The 19,112-nt window shown below is 42.1% G+C and overlaps 1 protein-coding gene across 3 annotated transcripts in view; it reads left to right on the top strand.

Moving 5' to 3' along the window:
* Positions 1 to 19,112, top strand: part of cracr2b (calcium release activated channel regulator 2B) — a 168,763-nt gene that overhangs the window by 76,276 nt on the left and 73,375 nt on the right. For all 3 annotated transcript variants that reach the window (XM_072272262.1, XM_072272261.1, XM_072272260.1), the window contains 4 exons: positions 9,456 to 9,567; positions 15,360 to 15,531; positions 16,281 to 16,427; positions 17,114 to 17,204. In XM_072272262.1, the coding sequence (XP_072128363.1) occupies positions 9,456 to 9,567; positions 15,360 to 15,531; positions 16,281 to 16,427; positions 17,114 to 17,204 (522 nt within the window). The remainder of the gene's footprint in view (positions 1 to 9,455; positions 9,568 to 15,359; positions 15,532 to 16,280; positions 16,428 to 17,113; positions 17,205 to 19,112) is intronic.

Genomic DNA, 19,112 nt, shown 5'->3' with positions numbered 1-19,112 from the left:
GTAAAGGAGTGCCTAATGGAATGAATACACTTGAGTCCCTCTTTAAGTGGAAAGGGCTTGATGTCTCTTTCAGAAACAGAGGAAATTCCCCAAATAACTTACCGCTTATTTGGTGTGTTGAGAAGAAGACAGCAAAAGTAGTGATTTTTCTTTATACATAGCACCTCTAATTTGGTAAAATTTTGCAAGGTTGCGAAGGAATATTATTAAATCAAATCTATCACTGCTAAAGTTTGTTTAGCTGACTGGAATGATAGTCAGAGGTTGGAGGTATTCAGGTGCATCCAAGAGGAGTAAAGAAGGTGGAGAGATGGATGGGTTTAGGAAAACAAACCCAGAGTCTGGGACCTTGGCTGTTGACTATGACAGGGATATATTTCAATTTGGAAATGCTGAAAGGGGCTGGAACTGGAGAAATAGATAACTTACAGAAGATTACAGAGATAGGGAGGAGTGAGTCCATGGTAGGATTTGTAAGTAAAGCTAATGTTTTAGTTCAAGTATTACTTAAACGAGAGTCCGTGTGGGTCAGCAAACACAAACCTGGAGACTGGGAGTCCAGCTGCTGAGCTTTGGATGACCTCGTGAAGAGTTGAGTCAGGGAAAGACACCCAGCAATCATTTTGGCAGTAGTGTATATTCCACCACAGGCTAATATCAAACAGGCTCTAGACAAACTGAGCGATGTCATCAACAAGCATGAAACAGCATATCCTGATGCCTTTCCCATCGCTCTGGAGGAGTTTAAACAGGCCAGCTCAATAACAGTTACTAAAAAAATTATTATTTACAGATCATCTGTAGTACCAGAGAAAATAGCATACTGGACCACTGTTACACCAAGTTCAAGAATGCCAGCCATGCTATCCCATGCCCATACTTTAGTAAGTCTGACCACCTGGCTGTAGTTCGATGCCCTGAGCACAGGCAGAGACTGAAGACTGCAGCACCAGTAGTGAGGACCAAGAAGATATGGACCAGGGAGGCACATAAGCACTTGCAGGACTGCTTTGGACTGGACTGTGTTCAGGGAGTCATGTTCGAGCCTGGATAAGTATACCACAGTGGTCACCCACTTCATTAAAACCTGTGTTGATGACTGTGTGCCTATGAAAACTTACCATACATTCCCCAACCAAAAGCCATGCATGAACCAAGAGGTTCATAATCTGTTGAGGGCTATGTCTATGGCATTTAAGTCTGGTGATCAGTCTGTATAAGAAAACCAGGTATGACTTGTGGAGGGCTATTTCAAGAGCCAAGAAACAATTCTGGGAGAGGTCAGAAGTGACATCGAATGCATGTCAACTCTGGCAGGGTTTGCACGCCATTACTTCCCACAAAGCAAAACCTAACATCATGAATAGCAGTGATGCTTCACTACCAGACAAGCTCATGCCTTTTATGCTAGCTTTGAAAGGAAGAATAAAACCAGAGCTATGAGGATCCCTGCAGCATCTGATGACCCAGCGATCTCTGTCTCGGAGGCTGATGTCAGGCTGTCTCTCAAGAAGGTGAACCTTCACAAGGTGGGAGGACCCAATTGAGTGCCTGGTAAGACTCTGAAAACCTGTACCAACCAACTGGCGTGTGTGTTCAAAGACATTTTCCATCTCTCACTGCTACAGCCGGAAATGCCCACCTGCTTCAAAGGGTCAAAAATTATACCAGTGCTCAAGAAGAGCAGGATCAACTGCCTCAAAGACTATCGTCCAGTAGCACTCACATCTATGGTGATGAAATATGAAATGCATTGAAGAGGTTGATCACGGCTAAAATCAGCATCTTGATCAAAAAGCTACAGAACCTAGGCCTCTGTACTTCCCTCCGCAACTGGATCATCGACTTCCTAACTGGAAGACGGCAGCTATACTTCATTTGGAGTTTGATGAGATTTGGTTGTCAACCAAAACACTCGAAAACTTCTACAAATGTACCGTAGAGAGCTTTCTGACTGGTTACATCACCATCTGGTATAGGGAGGCTACTGCACAAAATCGAAATGTTGCAGAAACTGTTTTTTTTATAAAAAGTAGTGGCCTCTTTAGTATCTAAGACATTTTCAAGGAGCGGTGCCTTAGGAAGGTGGCGTCCATCATTAAGGATTCCCACCACCCAGGACATGTCCTGTTCACACTGTTACCATCAGGAAGGAGGTACAGAAGCCTGAAGGCACACACTCAGTGATTCAGGAACAGCTTCTTCCCCTCTATCATCCAATTTCTAAATGAACATTGAACACATGAACACGACCTTAATACTTTTGTATTATTTCCACTATTTATTTTAACTTAACTATTTAATAGACACATACTTAATCAACTCAGTTTTTTTCTCTGTACTGCTGATGTAGCGTTAACAGAGTTCACAACATATGCCGGAGATTAAATCTGATTCTGGTTCTGAGCTTTACATCAGGATGTCCAAGTAGTGAGGTAATGTGGGCTTGGGTGAGCATTACTTACCTCTCTGCCCTGGGTTCGTGGATCCATTCGACAGGGTCCACAGCATCCACAGTTGGAAACACAGGTTTGAAGGGAAGTAAGATTGCAGATCATCCCCCAACAGACATGCTGAGAGGGAACTAAATTGAGCAAACACCAAGGAAAAAGATTAACTTAGATCCCTGGCTACAACATTGCTGCCCAGATCCCTAAATACTTGTGAAAGTAGCAACTTGTATGAATATTGGTTAGGGAATACTTTTCTCCTAAGGGTAATGCCAAGGTATTACTGCAGGAACTAGCTTGTACAAAGATGTTCAGGCTCTATTCAGGTATATAAGCATTTTTGATGTTATGAGTAGTAACATGAATGATTGACTTACAGTGAAATTCATATTCTTCAATTGAATGTAAATTCAATCATTTTCGGTTGAACTCGGCTTAGTAGAATGCTTATCTATCATGCGTCCAAGATTACTGAATCAAATATACTTAACAAGAGGTCTTGTCATTATCCTTGGGTCAGGCCGTTATTTCTCATGATTCCATTTACAAACGTTTGTAGATTGATAGGTAACTTTGTCTGCGTTTTATTTGTCTCCCATTTCTCATCACCTTGAGAAGACATGGTGGCTTTCACTTAAGCTACCACATTGCTTACAGAAAGGCTTCCAAAGTACTCTAAATCAGAAGTTCTTGCCCACTGTTTACAAATCAGTTTAAATCAGGATGATGTGTAGCTTTGGAGGGGAATCTGGAAGTAATGCTACATTTTTAATGTTTTAATTGATGGCGTAAGGTACAAATATCTTACTGATTTTGTAAGGAGTCATGAGGGCTACCTTTCAGAATGACTGAAGATGTTAAAATTGAAAAGGTAATCAGGGGCAAACTTGAAGTGTTTGTTAATGTGTCTTGTAATATCATGATACCTGGCTTTGAGGTGTTAGAGAAATGCTGGCAGTTGGATTGAGAGGCTACAAGCTAATGTTCCAAATAGGAGTTTTAAAAATGAATCTCATAGTTTGAGGTTATTGAAGTCTGGTTAATACCCTTCGTTAACTCCTGGCTAAAGAAGAACGGGCTTCTGGTTTAAGATGGCGCTGGTGATGCCCAGTAACTACTTACCGGTGATAAAATAAAAAAAAAACAAAGAAAACTCTTAAACATCTTATAAATAACACTCTATTAATACTGATCACTGCTGACAATGGGGAGGCGTGAAGAGGTGAGGCTAGGTGAGCGAAGGCGAGGCATGGTGGATGTACACGGAGGCAGGAGTGAGTAAAGCCCCTATGTCTGACTGACTTAAACCCCGGCCTAATTGGAAAGGCCATGTGCCAGCAACGTTCAGGCCCCAGAGCTGTCCGAGAGTGAGGAACAGCCTGCTGTTTGGGTAATTTAAGCACCAGACTAGATTGGAAAGGTCGGGGTTTTGGGACCAGAGGCAAACATAGATCATAGAACAGTACAGCATAGGAACAGGCCATTTGGCCCACAATGTTGTGTTTTACCAGCTAAAAAGCAAATCAAGAACACGCAAATACTAATCCCTCCTATTTACACTATGTCCATATCCCTCCATCTTCCTTACATCCATGTGCCTATCCAAACGTCTCTTGAAGCTTCTAATATAATTACCTCTACCACTATCCCAGGCTGTGCATTCCAGGCAGCCACCTCTCTTTGAGTAAAAAACTTACTCCTCACCTCCTCCTTGAAACAACCCCCCCCTCACCTTCAATGCATGCCCTGTGGTATCGGACATTTCAACTTGGGAAACAGATAGTCGCTGTCCAATCTATCTATGCCTCTCATAAACTTATAAGCCTCTATCAGATCTCCCCTCAGCCTCCACTGCTCCAGAGATAGCAACTTAAGTTTATCCAGCCTCTCATGATAGTACACACCCTCTAAACCAGGCAGCTTCCTGGTGAACCTCTTCTGCACCCTCTCCAAAACCTCAACACCCTTCCTATGGCAGGGTGACCAGATCTGTATGGAATACTCCAGATGTGGCGTAACCAAAGTTTTATAACGTTGCAACATAACCTCTTGACTTTTGAACTCAGTGTCTCGACTCATAAAAGCAAGCATTCCATAAACCTTTTTAACCACCTCATTGACCTGTGTAGCTACTTTTAAGGAGCTATGAACTTGGATCCAAAGATCTCTCTGCTCAGCACTGCTTTTCAGGAACTTGCCCTTCACTGAGTGCTTGTATTTGACCCATCCATCACATCTATCTGGGTTAAACTCCACCCGCCATTTCTCTGTCCATATCTGCAACTGATTTATATCACGCTGTATTCTTTGCCAGTCTTTTACACTGAAACAATTTACAATAATAAACAACAATTCTATAAAAGGGAATCAGATCTTTCCCCCTGACAATTTCACCAAACGCTTAGCATGGAACTTACTCACTTTTTAAAATTCAATTATATTGCACACAAGTTTGATGTTGAGTTGGATCAGGAGCACTTACATTGCTCTATGTCTAGTTAATAATGAGATTCTTTGGTTGAATCTGAGCTGCTTGTAGCAGATAAATTCATGCATTTGTATATGCAGTGAAATTAATGAACATGAATTGATCTGGTCTTTCAGGCTACGTGTTACACTTAATAAGTTTTCTTTACTGTATTCATGACATTCTGTACCACTGTAATAGGAAGTAATGTAGTGATAAAAAATGTTTAATCTCTGATTTAACAGGTGGGAAAGTACACTTCAGGGTACACTGATTGACTTGAATTAATGATGGCACAAATCTTTGAATGAGGTACAGAGGCACAAACGTGCAAGTGTCCTGTCAACACACACAAAATTCTGGAGGAACTCAGCAGGCCAGACAGCATCTACAAACGTTTGTAGGAAATGAGTACAGTCAACACTTTGGCCTGAAATGTCGACTGTACTCTTTTCCACGGATGCTGCCTGGCCTGCTGAGTTCCTCCAGCATTTTACGTGTGTCGCTCAGATTTCCAGCATCTGTAGGCTTTCTCTTGTTTGTGCAAGTGTCCTAGGTTTGCTTCCAGATAATTAGAGAGCAAAGATCACAATGCAAAATACAGTGCTGTGCCGACCAGAAGGGAACCACGTAAGAGAACAGCTCAACTACTATCTAATTTGGGTGGCAGAGTGGAGATACGTTTCTACTGAAGGAGGTGTGTGGCGCTCCTTTCCTGCAGTAGTCTGAAGATCACCCTTGGGCAAGGTGTAGCACCTGCTTAGCCACCCACTCAGAGTCATGTAAAGTCATTGATGCAGATGGTGGATGGTCGTATGAACAGCTTATCACAAGTCCTGGTTATGCAACCACTGATGCCAGGTAGACAATCTGTAAAGAGTATTGATACTGTCTCCTTGTGTTTGACCTACCCAGGCTGGGTCATTTGTCTTGTAAGACAATGCCCAGAAGAAGGCATGGAAAACTACTTCTGTAAAGAAGTTTTACAAGATCAATTACGGTCTGGAAAGACAATGATCACCCATTGTCTTTCCACCCATTGTGACTCATATGACATGGCACATAATGAACCAACAAATATCTGAAGGATAAAATATTTCCATGGTAATCTCCTTCCATTGTAGTAGTCTTGTGTAGCACAGGCTATTTACATGAACGAATTCAGATATCTAGTCTGGATGCATTTAATATTCTGGAAAGTACCTAGAGAATAAGGTACTTTGCAGAGTATCTGGGCACATGGAGTCCAAGTTTAAATAAATTACACATTGAACTACATCGTTATGCTTATTGTTGTTATTTAACAATATAGTAGATTGACAGTGAAATGGAGAAATTAGTTTGAACAGAAACCTTAAGAGAAAATTAAAGGGAATAGATTCCTCTTTTGAAGAGCAATTATTTTTTCACTCCCATGTTAGCTGCGAACAGTAAACCTCTCCCTGAGAATCTAGAAGCAAATTGTGACTTTAAGGTGAATCTCCAATTCTTGTATACATTGAAAATGATTAACTTCCAATCTTGTAACATATTGTGCACCAGAACCCTGAGAAATGTTACTCAAAATATAATTGGATATTTCATGAACAATTGAAAGTGGAACTGAAATGTTAAACATGAACAGTTTAAGACAGAACTCACAAATTAACTAATTATCCTTTTGTTACATTACCACTTACAGGAGAGGTCACGGACCAAGAAAAAAGACAAAATAATTGACATAATACTGTAGTAACTCATTGAGATCTTGGAAGCATTTCCTGAATTTATGTTGGAAGCAGAATTCAATAGGAACTTTCATATAGGAATTTAATAAAAAAGAAATTGTAATGCAGCAAAGGTCAGTAGATTGCAGTTAAATGTATGGCTGTTTCTAAGAGTTAGCTCAAGAGGTGAATGAATATTAAATATTTCTATGGCTGTGATATTGAAACTTCCACTAGTTTCACGTTATAATCAAACAATGTACAGCCTCTTTACTGATGATACCAGAAACCCAGTGGTTTTATAGGTCCATTCAAACAGTGTTACAGTATGTGAGCTGCTCCATAATACTTATTACCAACGTATTCCAGTTAAGACATTGGTTCTTGGTTTAGAACTCATTCTCCCAAGCAGTAAATATAAACTTTTTTATCTCAGTAATCTAATAAAGAATTTGGTGTTGTGGAAAGCTGTGGACACCAGGAAGAGGCTAAGGCCAAACACCAGATCACTTTTTTGGCAGGTGTGGTGGTAGAGGATCAGTGATCAAAGTTCTGGGGTAGGGTGGGGAGGGAGAATGCGAGGCTGCCTCTCCACACTATTATGGACAAAGCAAAGGTTCAACGGTTAAATTTAATGTCAGAGAAACGTGTACAATATACATCCTGAGATGCTTTTTTTTCGCAAACATCCATGAAAACAGAGAAGTGCCCCAGAGTGAATGACAGTTAAATGTGAGAACCCAAAGTCCCCCCCCCAGCTCCCCCCTCCCGCGTGTAAGTGGCAGTGATCAACGATCCCCCTCCCCCCACCAGCAGAAAAAAATGCGCATCGGTGCCATCACCAATCCCAAGCATATGCTAAGCAATAGCAAAGACACAGACCAAAGTTACTCCAAAAGCTTCGCATTTCATCCGAAATTCGACAAACCAGAGGTTTTCTCTCTCCCTGATGAGGGAGAGGGAGGTGTCCCCTATTTTCACGGCGAGCGGGAGACATAACAACAACCAGCTGGTTTATGATCTTAAAAGTCCGTTTTGTTGCTTTTTTCGAGCTCTGTGTCCGAAGATCGCAAAGACCTCAGTCTTCGGGCCCACAGTGAAAGATTTTCCAGCCTCTTAGACGACACACGAGTCTCCTGCCATGACACTGACCCTCGATCCGCCCGTCTCTAGAGCCCTGAGATCTTAGGCTCCTGAACATGATCAAGGTTCTCAGGCCAAACCCTTGGCATGTCGAATAGCAGCCAATCAGGGAACCCCGAGAACGGGTCCCATTCCCGCAAAGAACCAAAGCCTGTGTGTAACTCCAGTCAGGGTCTTCATAAGAACCCTGAAAGGGAAAAATAAAGATATTAAAGATAGAAATAGAGCTGTTTCTGAAGATGCAAGCGAAGGAGTCGCCATTAGGTGCCTTCATCCCTCCTAAGCTCAGTCAATAAAACTCCCTTAAAGTTTATTTGCCTTCTCCTATTCTCATGACCAGCCTGCACTGTATTGTCCCAGGTGAAGAATGGCTAAGGAGAGTTAATTGTATCTCTGTGTAGAAGGGAAGAAAAGAATACAGTAAATATCCAGGGATAAATATACTGGGTGTATACATCATGGTACAAAGGAAATAGGTGTAAGGAGGAATTTCTTTAGCCAGAGAGTAGTGAATCTGTGGAATGCTATGCCTCAGACTGTGGTAAATTTAAGGTGGAAGTTGATAGTTTTCTGATCGGTCAGGGGATCAAAAGGATATGGCGAGAAGGCAGGTGTATGGGGTTGAGTGGGATCTGGGATCAGCCATGATGGAATGGCGGAGCAGACTCATTGGGCTGAATGGCCTAATTCTGCTCCTATGTCCTTTGCTCTTGTGTCTCGTACTTCATGAATGAAGTACTGCAGTTTCTTTAGATTGGTAATTAATTTTACTGCCTTGCTCTGCGAAGTTCAAAATTGCATTGTCACCGATCATTGATTATTCATTATTTTCTCTATATTTTATAGAAATTTTGACCTGCGACTACTTATTTATGATTCCTACTTGCTCTTTTCCACTGTAATTCCATGTTTCTAATCAGCCAGTTGATGCTCTGCTGCTGACGCTTGCCCATTGGCCTAGAATGCCCACAGATCCACAGACTTCTTCCTTTTAAATATTCTCTCCAGCTTCTCTGTGCTGTGCAGAACATGGGGGAGATTTCTAAGTTTGTATTATTGCATATGCCAACAGATGGGATATTGCTGATCATTTAAAAGCTAATGGAGAAAAGTGAACATTCTTACCAATTCATTTTCAGACTGAGTGAACATATTTGAACTTGTAAGACTGTTCATTCCAACGGTGCACATCTTGAGTGTACTCTGTATATGTTCATGTGCCTCTTTTGTAAAGGTCAGCAGATTATCTTGGGCCGAAGGGCATGTACTATGCTGTAATTTTCTACGTTCTATTTTGAAAGGAATTATATCACCAGGTGATTAGATTTCAGTACTTTGAACTCATTCAAGGCAAATCAGGTGAAGATGCTACTATTGCTCTGTAAGGACTGTGGTCACGTAATATTTGTGGTGTTAGTTTTCAGTTGCTTTGAATCTACAGCTCTTTCGGAGGCATAATATTTAATCACAGAGGGTCATTTGGAGACTAATTACTATTTGAAGAGCCAATCAGAAATGAAAAAAAATTGTAATTGAGCAAAGGTGGAAAATCTGACCCCAATATTCCCTTCTAATAGTTTTACTTTCCCCTGCAATGTAACTCATTTTGATGCAGTTGATTTTTCCCCTTTTGTTAATGTTTATTTTGCTTGATGCCCATCTGAGAGATTGCTCCATGTTTTGTTACAGAGATTGCAGAATGAGTTGCCCCTGACTCCAGAGCAACTGGAGGATGTCTTCGACAGCTTGGACCAGGATAAGAATGGCTACTTAACACCGGTAGAATTCAGCATGGGCCTTGGTATGTACAATACGTAGGCATCTGCAATGGCCCTTAATGACAATAATGTGGTGGAACAGGGGTTTGCAACAGTGGTGATAAGATCAATATATGTGTTGGGAGGGTAAACGCAATAAATTGCCCATGATGATCTTTGGAAGTGTGGAAGAGAAAGTGGGAGCACTGTGAGGTCCTCGAAGAAACCTTCCTCTCTCTTGCTCTCTCCCTCATCTTTCACTCTGTTATAAATTGCTGAAGGTGATTTTATGACTTGCACCAAGCCCAAGTGCCCATAAATCAAAAGACTGAGGTATAATGTCAAAATCTTCTGTAGTAAACTCATCCTTGGACACACTGTTAATGCTCAATGACAAAAGGTCAATAATTTAAAATGATCATCAAGACCATGAGGTATGGATTGAAAGAATTTTCTTTGCACTGCATTTTTTTTTGGTAGCAGACATAATTTGAGATAAGTGCCTCTTCTGAGAAAGTCTTGGGGGAAGATTTGAATTAGTGAATGACACAAGACCAAGAGGTGACACCAGTGAAGTGGGCCCGCTTTAAATGCCTGTATAATACAAGGGCTCATACCTCAGCCGAAACATCATATCATAATTTATTGTAAAAAAGTTCAGTGAATTTCGAGGCAGAAACAGATTAAATGAATAGCAGCCATCTGTACCTTTGTTTCTGATACTTAAAGCAAACCTACTCTCTAATGTAAATGAAAGCAACTGTAGTATATGCAGAAGAGCTGAATTCCAAATCAATTCTTCTTTTAATTGGAAATATCTTTTAAACTCCCACATGATTATAATTAAAGATTCTGTTTTGAAATTGTGGGTGTACTTTGACTAGAACCTTTTGCCCAATGATGGCCCTGCTTTTGCCAGAAACCACTGGCAACGCTGACAGCTCTGAATTAATTCCTATTTTCTTTTTATCTCTCTAATTCCATTCAGAATGGATACAATCCTAATTAGTTGTGAATTAAGTGCACATGTTAAACTTTCAATAGTCTTCTACAAAAAAAGCTGGAGTGGGCTGTTGTCACAGCCAATGACTTTATCTCCTTGTTTGCATGTTTTGAAATTAGTGAAGAAGCCAGTGATGCATTCAGTTTGTGAGAGGGGAAAGAATCCTAAGATTTTACTGTTTTGAAATATATCTGGCCACTTGCAGTGCTCGACTGAAAGCTTGATGACGAGCCCGTTGCAGCTAATTAGTAGAGAAGGGTAGGCTGCTGTCGAGAGGCAAGTGCACAGTGATTAAATATGACAAGTATTATAATTAACAACTACTGACAGAATTGCAAACCTGCATAAGAAATAGAAGCAGGAATGGACCATCCAGTCCCTGTGCCTGTTCTGCTGTGCATTAAAATCACGGCTGATCTTTCATCTCAGCGTCACCCTCCTGCGGGAACCCTATATTCTTTTTCTTAATATCCAGTAATCTGTTGATCTTTTGAATATGACTGTACCTATCACTGCTCTGTTGGGCAATGAATTACAAAGATGCTCTACCCTACGAGAGGAAGTCTCTTCACGTTTTGATCCTGAATTGCCAACCCCTTACTTTGGGACTTTGATCTGTGGTTCCAGAGCACCCAAGCCAGGGTAAAAATGATCTCTGCATCTACCCTTCAAATGCAGAGAGAGTTCTGTGTGCTTTAATGAGACTGTCTCTCATTCTAATTTGGAGGTATGCTCAATCACCTTAATCTCTTAAAGCACAAACCCAGCAACCCAGGAATTAATTTGGAAAGCCATCACAGCTCCACCTCTCTCTCTCCCCTTTACCCTCTACCAAATCCCACCCTCTCCTCGTCTTCTTTCTCCCCTCTGCCTTTCCTACAATTACAGTATATCCTTCCTCGGGGTAGGAGGCCAGACCACAATATTCCAGATGTCATCTCACCAAAGCCCTGTAGAAGTGAATCCCCATCTGGCATTGCTTCAGGACATATACTGTATGCAAGGGCAGTGAAACTTCAGGCTCATCACCTCACTGCCATGTGTACCTGTAAGTTGTAGGAAGAATAGACCGATGGGATGAAATAACGCTGAGGACAATGGTTGGAGGGTTGGACTCGTGACAGTTGCTCCATCTGTGCAAGCTTAGCAAGTTTTATATTTTCTCAGATTTCTTTCCTGTTTTTGCTGATTAGGTCAACTTGCATGCTTCTGATGCTTACTGGAGAGTGCATAGGTAAAACCCAAGCTACCAGGTGTGCAGATTTTTATTTTCTTCTCACCCCTCTCCATCAACCTTCATAGGGACTGTAATAAGGTTAAAGTGTTCTTGCCCTGATTACTCTGTGGTCCCCTTTCATCACCCCTATTCTGAATGTTTTTGGCTGCCATCTTCATCTAATTACCTTCTGTGTGACTCGCTTTCCCTTTGTCATCTTTGCTTTCCTCCACTGAAGCACCAAACTTTACCTGCTGTCTCTGACAGTGAGGTGATTGAGATTGGTAATTCCTTTTCCTAGTAGCAGTCATGGATACGGCCCAGGTCATCATGGGTACAGCCCTCCACTGAGCACTTCTACATGAAATGATGTCGCAGGAAAGCAACATCAGGGACCCCCACCGCACAGGACACGCTCTCTTCTCACTGCCACCAACAGGACGAAGGTACAGGAGCTTCAGGGCTCACACCACCAAGTTCTGGAACAGTTATTACCCCTTAAACATCAGGCTCTTGAACCGAAGGGGACAACTTCGCTTGCCTTATCAATGAAATGTTCCCACAACTAATGGACTCACTTTCAAGGACTCTTCATCTCATGTTCTCAAATTTATTTATTTATTTATTACCATTGTGGTTGAATGCCCAAGTTGGGTGGTCTTTCATTGATTCTTTTAGCTATTATTATATAGATGTGTTGAGTATGCCCACAGGAAAATTAATGTCAGGGTTGTATGTGGTGACATATTTGTTCAAAGTTCATTTATTATCAAAGTAGTTATCCATATACAACTCTGATATTCATCTTCTCCAGATAACCCCGAAACAAAGAAGGAACATGAAAGTCATTCAGAGAGAAATATCAAACCTACCCCTTGCACAAAAAAGAATGGCATTCTGATCATCAACCCCCAAACCCCCCTTGCCCCGCACAAACCAGAACAAAAACATTGACCCCAAACCCCCCTTGCCCCGCACAAACCAGAACAAAAACATTGACCCCAAACCCCCCTTGCCCCGCACAAACCAGAACAAAAACATTGACCCCAAACCCCCTTGCCCCGCACAAACCAGAACAAAAACATTGACCCCAAACCCCCCTTGCCCCGCACAAACCAGAACAAAAACATTGACCCCAAACCCCCCTTGCCCCGCACAAACCAGAACGAAAACATTGACCCCAAACCCCCCTTGCCCCGCACAAACCAGAACAAAAACATTGACCCCAAACCCCCCTTGCCCCGCACAAACCAGAACAAAAACATTGACCCCAAACCCCCCTTGCCCCGCACAAACCAGAACAAAAACATTGACCCCAAACCCCCCTTGCCCCGCACAAACCAGAACAAAAACATTGACCCCAAACCCCCCTTGCCCCGCACAAACCAGAACAAAAACATTGACCCCAAACCCCCCTTGCCCCGCACAAACCAGAACGAAAACATTGACCCCAAACCCCCCTTGCCCCGCACAAAACAGAACAAAAACATTGACCCCAAACCCCCCTTGCCCCGCACAAACCAGAACAAAAACATTGACCCCAAACCCCCACCCCCACACAAACCAGAACAAAAACATTGACCCCAAACCCCCCTTGCCCCGCACAAACCAGAACAAAAACATTGACCCCAAACCCCCACCCCCACACAAAACAGAACAAAATCATTGACCCCAAACCCCCACCCCCACACAAAACAGAACAAAAACATTGACCCCAAACCCCCCTTGCCCCACACAAACCAGAACAAAAACATTGACCCCAAACCCCCCTTGCCCCGCACAAACCAGAACAAAAACATTGACCCCAAACCCCCCCTTGCCCCGCACAAACCAGAACAAAAACATTGACCCCAAACCCCCCCTTGCCCCGCACAAAACAGAACAAAAACATTGACCCCAAACCCCCCTTGCCCCGCACAAAACAGAACAAAATCATTGACCCCAAACCCCCCTTGCCCCGCACAAACCAGAACAAAAACATTGACCCCAAACCCCCCTTGCCCCGCACAAAACAGAACAAAAACATTGACCCCAAACCCCCCTTGCCCCGCACAAACCAGAACAAAAACATTGACCCCAAACCCCCACCCCCACACAAAACAGAACAAAAACATTGACCCCAAACCCCCCTTGCCCCGCACAAACCAGAACAAAAACATTGACCCCAAACCCCCACCCCCACACAAAACAGAACAAAAACATTGACCCCAAACCCCCCCTTGCCCCGCACAAACCAGAACAAAAACATTGACCCCAAACCCCCCCTTGCCCCGCACAAACCAGAACGAAAACATTGACCCCAAACCCCCCTTGCCCCGCACAAACCAGAACGAAAACATTGACCCCAAACCCCCCTTGCCCCGCACAAACCAGAACAAAAACATTGACCCCAAACCCCCACCCCCACACAAAACAGAACAAAAACATTGACCCCAAACCCCCCTTGCCCCGCACAAAACAGAACAAAAACATTGACCCCAAACTCCCCTTGCCCCGCACAAACCAGAACAAAAACATTGACCCCAAACCCCCACCCCCACACAAAACAGAACAAAAACATTGACCCCAACCCCCCCTTGCCCCACACAAACCAGAACAAAAACATTGACCCCAAACCCCCACCCCCACACAAACCAGAACAAAAACATTGACCCCAAACCCCCCTTGCCCCGCACAAAACAGAACAAAAACATTGACCCCAAACCCCCACCCCCACACAAACCAGAACAAAAACATTGACCCCAAACCCCCCTTGCCCCGCACAAAACAGAACAAAAACATTGACCCCAAACCCCCACCCCCACACAAAATGCAACAAGAGCATTGACCCCCCCCAACACCCTCCCCTCGCACAACAGAACAGAAAGAAATGGGCAAAATACGCAGAATATAAAAACTGTAAGTCTAAGTAATTCCACAGTCTATAAACGGAATAGTTCAATCCATAACGCAGGACCACGGTAACATCTTCATTGATCAACAAAGGGAGAGACACCACACAAGTTCAGAGGTCTACTGAGACACACAGCGATAGGCTGCTCTCAGACTCCTTCTCGGCAGTGGTCAGAAGGAAGGCTGAACTCTCGATTGCCCTCAGCAATCACCTTTGTACTACGATAATAATAAATTTTACTTTCCTTTATTTCATTTCAGCACCTTGTAGCTTAGTTCTCTAGCACTTCCATTCTTAAGTTATGAATTTAATCTTTTTTAATTTTGGGCATCAAATGTTTAAGAATCAACTGCAATACAGTACTGTGAAGCCGGAGTCACAAGTAATCCAGATAAAGTACAGATGGTAGATTTCCCCAGTGGATAGGTTTTGCACAGCAATCCAGTAATCTTATGCCAATTAATAAGACTGACCTATCTTCTTTTAAGAACTGCAGAATATGAACTGAATTTAAATTACACAGGTGCCATTGGTGCGATTTCAACATTGGGCTCTCGTTTATGAATCTGGTAACTCATCACTTCACCACTATGCTGCCAGTTTCTCCCTCTTTCTACACTAGCTACAATGCCTGCAGTTTCATTGCTTGTTTGAACTTTGGACTTGCCTTGTCGTACTGAAGATTTTGTTAGATTGGTAACATATATGTCCCTTGAATATTCAGGGCAATTCATTGGCATCAAAGTGTTGCCAACAGCAGAGAGACTGGAAAGCTCAAAGCATGATGAAACCTTTGAATCTGGCTGGTCAGAAGAGCTGGATATTGTCACAGATGTGGAAGAGAAGCAGTTTTGTTTCATGATGGAACAGCTTGGGGCTTCACAGATCTTTGAGGAGTAAGTACCTTACAAATCTGGTACTAGAGTTCATTTTATTTCTTATATTTAATAATATTTTGAATCAAAATTCGAGTAAGCTTTAATATTAGAGAGAAAAGGAAAGATATTAAAACCTGATTAGTTATAGTTCAATAGTACAGAAATTCAATGAAAGTACAGTTAAGATAACAGAGAAGATTTAGAGAGCTGATGCTAACCAAATTGTTATTTTAATAAAGAAAGAACCTTTCAACCTTCTGGCTCTGGAAGAATGACTATTATTTTACTCAAAGTAATTAGTATTTATTCAAGGCTTCTACAAATTCAGGTCCATAAGTGATCAGTTTACATAGTGCATATAATACAGTTTTACGGTTGAAAAGGAATAAGTAGCTGGCATTAAACAATGATTCAACATGAGATTTTCTTGTTGCCTGCTTCTGAAAATCAAAATGACTCATCGCAGGAACACTCAGGTAGTTCATGCCAACCTGAGAGAGCAGATCTGTCTCTTAGATAACAATAAAAAGCACATACAGTATTGCAAAAGATAAGGTGATGTTATTAATTGATTTGGTCTCTTAAACATAAGTAATCAATGTATTGATCTACATGACATGCTACAGTGGCTATATATACAATATATCCAGAATTTACAACACTGATATTAATTGTATTAATTTCTTTAATATGATACCATTAATAAGCATACTGGTTAACTTTAGGAAATCTTCGTTTAACTTCTGCTTTTTTTCCCTCCACTTCAGTCAAAGTGAGGTAAGGGAGTTATGGGCCAGGCTCCACAGAGGGAAGCCTGAGCTGCTGGCCAACTTTGAACAGTTCTTAGCCAACCTTACAACACACATCCAGGAGATGCAGCAGGAGAAGGAAATCATGGAACAAGCAATGAAACGGTAACCATTTGTCACATATTAGTAAATGTGTACTGTTTTACATGTAAAATTTGAGGAAGTGTATTTTCATTGTTTGGTGTTTCTCTTTCTGACTGAACCTGAACACCATCCAGCAATCCTCATTATGTGTGCCATGTGAAAGGAGGATTAATGCTGTTTAGTTCCATTACTGATTATCCGATACTCACTGGAAAGGTTGTTGTTCCTCTTCGTGCCTTCTAGTGCATCAGGCAGCTTTTAAACATTTGTCTGTTCTTTACGAGGTCGAGTTGCTAGCCTGACACTTAACTCAGCATAGATGGAAAGCATGCAAGGAGCCGGCTGGATTCAAACTCAAGACCATTCGCCTCAAAGTCCAGTGCTGTTGCCACTACGCCACCGGCCAGCTACTGTCAAAGTTGGCACGTGAAAAAATGGGTGATTACTCATTATAGTCCTTGAACTTCAGGAAGAAAGCAGTAACAAAGGGGTCAAGAACTTGAAAAACCTCTTAAGCTTTTCACTTTTTCTTTGTGCTTTACCCATATCAAGTAAGCAGTATATTTCTTTTTTTCCTCACCAATTGTTCCTGTTTAAAAGAGAGAGCATGTTATTCCAAGATAAATCATTTGTTCAGTTCTCTTTTGTTGTAGAAGGCAAAGTTTTGGACTTGTTGTCTGAAGGCTCTTCCCTTTCTTTAACTACAGGAAGGAGTACGAGCATGATAGAGAAGTACGCTGCCTGTACGAGGAAATGGAGCAGCAGATTAAGAGAGAGAAAGAAAAGTTAATAAATCAGGTAACTCCTTGATTATAGTTTCAGGACATTTGGAGTTGATCCAAATATTTCCCATATTGGTACCCTCCAACCTTGATGGCATGAATATCGATTTCTCCTTTCAGTAACCAATTTTCCTCCCTCCCACCTTCCCGTTTTCCCCACTCTGACCTTTTACTTTTTCTCCCCTGCCTATTACTACCCCCAGGGTACCCTCTTCCTTCTCTTTCTCCTGTGGTCCACTCTCTTCTCCAATCAGATCCTTCCTTCTCCAGCCCTTGACTCTTCCCACCCAGTTGGCTTCACCTATCGCTTTCCAGCTAACCTCACTCTCCTCCCCTCATCTTTTTATTCTGGCATTTCCCTACTTCCTTCTCAATCCTGAAGAAGGATCTCGGCCCAAAACATTGACTGTTTATTCATTTCCATAGACGCTGCCTGACCTGCTGATCTCCTCCAGCGTTTTGAATCAGAATCAGATTTATTATCACCGGCATGTGACGTGAAATTTGTTAATTTAGCAGCAGCAGTACAATGCAATACATAACATAGAAGAAAAAAACACAAAATAAAAATGATAATAATAATAATAAATAAATAACCAAATCAATTATAGTATACGTATATTGAATAGATTAAAAGTTGTGCAAATAACAGAAATACTATATATATTAAAAAAGTGAGGTAATGTCCAAGGGTTCAATGTCCATTTAGCAATCAGATGGCAGAGGGGAAGAAGCTGTTCCTGAATCACTGAGTGTGTGCCTTCAGGCTTCTGTACCTCCTACCCAATGGCAATAGTGAGAAAAGGGCATGCCCCGGGTGCTGGAGGTCCTTAATAATGGATGCTGCCTTTCTGAGCCACCACTCCTTGAAGATATCCTGGGTACTTTGTAGCTAGTACTCAAGACAGAGCCAACTAAATTTACAGTCCTGTACAGTAGCCCCCCCATACCAGACAGTGATGCAGCCTGTCAGAATGCTCTCCATGGTACATCTATAGAAGTTTTTGAGTGTATTTATTGACACACCAAATCTCCTCAAACTCCTAATGAAGTATAGGCGCTGCCTTGCCTTCTTTCTAACTGCATCGATATGTTGGGACCAGGTTAAGTCCTCATAGATCTTAACATCCAGAAACTTGAAAGTGTTCACTGTCTCCACTTCTGATCCCTCTATGAGGATTGGTATATGCTCCTTTGTCTTACCCTTCTGGAAGTCCACAATCAGGTCTTTCATCTTACTGACATTGAGTGCCAGGTTGTTGCTGCGACACCACTCCACTAGTTGGCATATCTCACTCCTGTCCGCCCTCTCGTCACCACCTGAGATTCTACTAACAATGGTTGTGTCATCAGCAAATTTGTGTATGGTATTTGAGCTATGCCTAGCCATACAGTCATGGGTATAGTGAGAGTAGAGCAGTGGGCTAAGCACACACTCCTGAGGTGCACCAGTGTTCATTGTCAGCAAGGAGGAGATATTATCACTTATCCACACAGACTGTGGTCTTCCGGTTAGGAAGTTGAGGATCCAATTGCAGAGGGAGGTACAGAGGCCCAGGATCTGCAACTTCTCAATCAGGATTGTAGGAATGATGGTGTTAAATGCTGAGCTGTAGTGTGTGTTTCTGCATTATACATTAGTGTGCATAGTGTATATTTTGTGTGTGTTTCTTCCCATATCTGTTTATTTTGTTATTACTCAAAGGTCTGGCTTGGAGTTTACATTTCATTACAGCCATGGCTGCTCCAGTGTGCCAGCTTTGGTTGATGGATGAGGACCCCCTAATGCCTCTGTGCTCTCTGCAGTCTTTCTCCTTATTAATAATATATTTTTCAATCATTCTTCTTTGCGAAGTGACCCACCTCACGTTGTCCACATGATATTCTATTTGCAGCTTCTTGTCCACTCATTTAATTTACTAAT

This window comes from Mobula birostris, chromosome 11, assembly GCF_030028105.1.
Source record: "Mobula birostris isolate sMobBir1 chromosome 11, sMobBir1.hap1, whole genome shotgun sequence".
In the NCBI taxonomy this organism is placed as follows: Eukaryota; Metazoa; Chordata; class Chondrichthyes; order Myliobatiformes; family Myliobatidae; genus Mobula; species Mobula birostris.
The sequence above is the reverse complement of the archived record's forward strand: the minus strand, read 5'-3'. Positions and strand labels throughout refer to the sequence as shown.